At 35.9% G+C, this 3692-nt stretch overlaps 1 protein-coding gene across 1 annotated transcript in view; it reads left to right on the top strand.

The window, feature by feature from the left end:
- The window catches only part of LOC107088912 (B-cadherin-like), a 22230-nt gene that overhangs the window by 2556 nt on the left and 15982 nt on the right, over nt 1-3692 (top strand). Inside the window, exons 2-3 of the mRNA XM_015381377.1 lie at nt 814-919; nt 3245-3333. Of these exons, the coding sequence (XP_015236863.1) occupies nt 814-919; nt 3245-3333 (195 nt within the window). The remainder of the gene's footprint in view (nt 1-813; nt 920-3244; nt 3334-3692) is intronic.

Here is a 3692-nt window from a genome sequence, read left to right as displayed (position 1 = left end):
CGGGGGTGGGGGGGGGTTGTTTTTTAAAATTGCTTTAAAAAAGAAAAGTGAGCATTGTTTTGTGTTTGGGGTCCACCCCATCCTTTCTGAGTCTTTGTATTGCTGTTGCTCAATAAAGAAGTTATTAAAAAAAACAAAAACAAATGATTATTTCACAAATTAATTAATCTGATTATTTTATTTGATTGATAATCGGATAGCCAAAAAGTTCCTTCAAGAATTTTTTTATTTTTACTAAATTAAACCGGGTGAAACTAAAACTTTTTATCCTAAATGCAACATTTTTATATATTTTTGTTTTGTTTGTTTTTTTTTTTGTTTTTTTTACAATCTTGGTAAATTCCTGCTCTAAATGCATCATTCTGTCACCTAAAGGCATGTTTTACAGTCTCTATTCTCTGTTTAACGATTAATCGATTACTAAATTAGTTTGAGATTATTTCAGTAATCGATTAATCAGATTGTTTCAGCTCCAGACTAGTGTTTCTCATATTCTGCAGCCGTTAGAGCTCATTCTGACCACCTCTGGGACCTGCTCTGTAAAAAAACAACTTCTGAATCATCTGAAATATGTGAAAAGTTATTTCCTTTTTGCTGGTATTCAAATAAAGACACTGATGCCACATCGACCCTGTTTACTTTTTATTTCCCTTAATGACTAAAAGAGTTCATCTTTTCTCTGCTGCTATCAAACTAAAGTGTGTCCAATCACCCCATTGTGTCTCACTGTTGATTTTTGTTATAAAAGCACATCCGTTTTGTGACATATCCATGATTGCAGACCTGAAGGAAATGCTCATTGCTATCTTCCAGGTGGCGGCTGTGGAGGAGACGTCATGTGTGCCTGGATTTGAGTCCGAGCTGCTGATATTCAAAGTGACCAGAAAGCACCTGAGGCAAGGCACCAGACTGGGCAAAGGTATGAGCCATCCCAACTTTTTACAACCTCACTGATTTTACTTTTCTGTTTTGGTTTTCTTTTTGTGTCGCTTCATACTGACTAGGCAAGATGACCTGTTCTTGTCTCATCCTGAGTTCTGCAGCTCAGATAAGCTTCAGTCAGGTTTCTACTTGTCCCCAAGCCAGTTCTGCTGGATTTTTAAAAGGTGTTGCGCTCTAAACAAAGACAGACAGAAAACAGGGTTGGGTTCTGCATTTATATGGGCTAGTTTAAGCTCGTTTAGCATAACATTTCAAGAAGCTAAACTGTTTTTTTCCTCTGCCGTGAAATAATTGAGGTAGCAAACTGCTAGATATTTTAATCTATTCAAATCACTGCTTCCGTATTTTAGTGTAGCTGAAAACGGAGAAATAAAATAGTTTTAAGCCTTTTTCCCCACCCCCACCCTCGGACAGTAAGAGATAGATGATAACATTACTTTCAAATGAATCATAAACTGAGTTCACTGTGAATAAACTCTGAACTTACAGGAAATGTTTTGTTGCTACACTGAAAAACTTAGTGCAACCGCTTTTGGCATTTACTTAATCATATTTAGTTACTTTAACACAATTGTTTTATTTCCTATCCTGGTAACATGAAAAAGTTGTGTTAAAGTAACTAAATATGATTTAAGTAAATGCCAAAAAACTGTTGCATTATTTCTCTCAGTGTAGTTTGGCTTTTTATTAAAAGGTAGAATGGTGCCTTGAAGGTTTAATGATTTACCTGCCGTGAGAACTTCCTGCATCCAGTTTTATCTCTTTAGACAAGAGCATTAAACTGATTAGCAGTCACTCATTAGCCCTACAGTCCTGTTATTTTGTTCTGGATCATGAATACCAGATGCTTCATATTTATAATGGTAGAAACTAATGGTGGGTCCAGCAACAGCGATTCGTGGAGCCCATAGAGCCAAACACTGTATTGGTGCACATGTTGTTTCCAGAAAGTCATGTGACAGATACAGGAGTTGTTTCTAACTGACTGACTCACTAAACTGTTTAAAAACATATCTGTCAACATGATGCATCTGCTAAAGAAAAGAAAAAAAATGTCCCATCTATTGCAATTTATCATTAGAATGATTCAGAATTTTGGAGCAGCCTAAAAGGAACAGAAACGTTTCAGCCGTTGCATTTTTATTTTCTCATTGTGTCATCCTTTTCCTCTGAGTTATCATTCGACTTATCTGAATTAAAGTTAATTTCAAATTCACTCTTAGATTATTTACTGTTTTTACTGTGCTTAATGTACTTTTTGTTTTAAAAGTATAATTTAAAATCCTAGTCTAAGCATCCTCATTCACATTTTCCCCTAAATTTTCACATTATGATACATGTTTACATTATTTATTGGCTGCATCTAATAATATCAAATGTATTTTCAATTTGAACATAGATGTGAAGTAATATAATATAACTTACAATAACTTAAATTATATCATTGTACTAAGCCATCAAATTAATTCAGTTTAGTCTGTCAGATAAGCTGCCTGTAGTGTCTTTAAATGTCCAGCAGGTGTCAGTATTCTGTGAAACAGCATCAGTATCAATACAGCTGGCAATGTGTCAAAATGCTTCAAGATGCCTCATTAACCCATCACTAGTAAAAAAAAAAACATCTTCCATGTCATCTCAAGGCACAGTTCACCAGATCATACAGTCGAATTGATTCAGTTTTCAATCCAAGGAAAACCAGTTGATTGCATCGACTTATTGACTCTAAGGCAATCCCTCACACTAAGCATGCTTATAGCGACAGTGGAGAGGAAAAACTCCCTTTTAACAGGAAGAAACCTCAAGCAGAACCAGGCTCAGTCTAATGGCTTTCTTATTTCCCTAAGACCAAAGAGAACTTTCAGAACTTTCACATGTAGTCTTGAGCCTCTTTCCCACTGAAACTGGCGAGTTGACGTAGATTTTTTAAATGTGTGTCAACTGGCTAACAATCAGCATTATGAGCGATGTGTTTATGTCCTTTCGGTGCGCTCAGGTGTATCACGTATCAGCAGGTCGACCCGGGTCTGATATTCCCACTGTATACCGATCGGAGGCGAGCCCGTTTTAACCCAGGTCACTTGCAGTCATTTGACGCGGGTCAGTGAGCCGTTCCCACTGCTGCTAACAGCAGATTTTTCTCAGGTTTAAGCTATTTGGGCCAGGGGGAAAGGGGGTTTATGTAGTGTTTTATACTTTGTAAAGTACTAACTGGCTTTGAGTAGCATTTTTTTTTAATAAAATTACAAAAAATACCAGATATTTGTATATCTAAAGATTTCTAATGTGTGTTGTTGTTTTCCAGTTGGCTTCACAGACTGCACGGACCGCAGGCGATTTCTTTTCAGCACCGATGACAGCCGTTTTCTGGTACAGCCAGATGGAGTTTTGGCTGTAAGTACCAGATACGCAGCCAAAGTGGATTACATGTTAACCGACTAATGTAGAGTTTTCGCACCTGCTTTTTTACAACCTTCAAACACAAAATGGTGCATATGTGGGATGTGAAACAGAAAATGCTGGCTGTTATTTTAACAATCAAATTATGAACATTTGCATTCATAATATTCAAATATTCTGGTGTGCATTCCGATCTGAGCTTTCCCAGTTGACGCTCGCCTACCAAAATAGACAGTATGACTGTATTATGTCACTTTATAATACAGTTTATTTATATATATATATATATATATATATATATATATATATATATATATATAGTTCTAAGATTTTCTGTTTTTTTATATTTATAT

This window comes from Cyprinodon variegatus, unplaced genomic scaffold, assembly GCF_000732505.1.
Source record: "Cyprinodon variegatus isolate N-32 unplaced genomic scaffold, C_variegatus-1.0 Scaffold232, whole genome shotgun sequence".
NCBI lineage: Eukaryota > Metazoa > Chordata > Actinopteri > Cyprinodontiformes > Cyprinodontidae > Cyprinodon > Cyprinodon variegatus.
The sequence above is the reverse complement of the archived record's forward strand: the minus strand, read 5'-3'. Positions and strand labels throughout refer to the sequence as shown.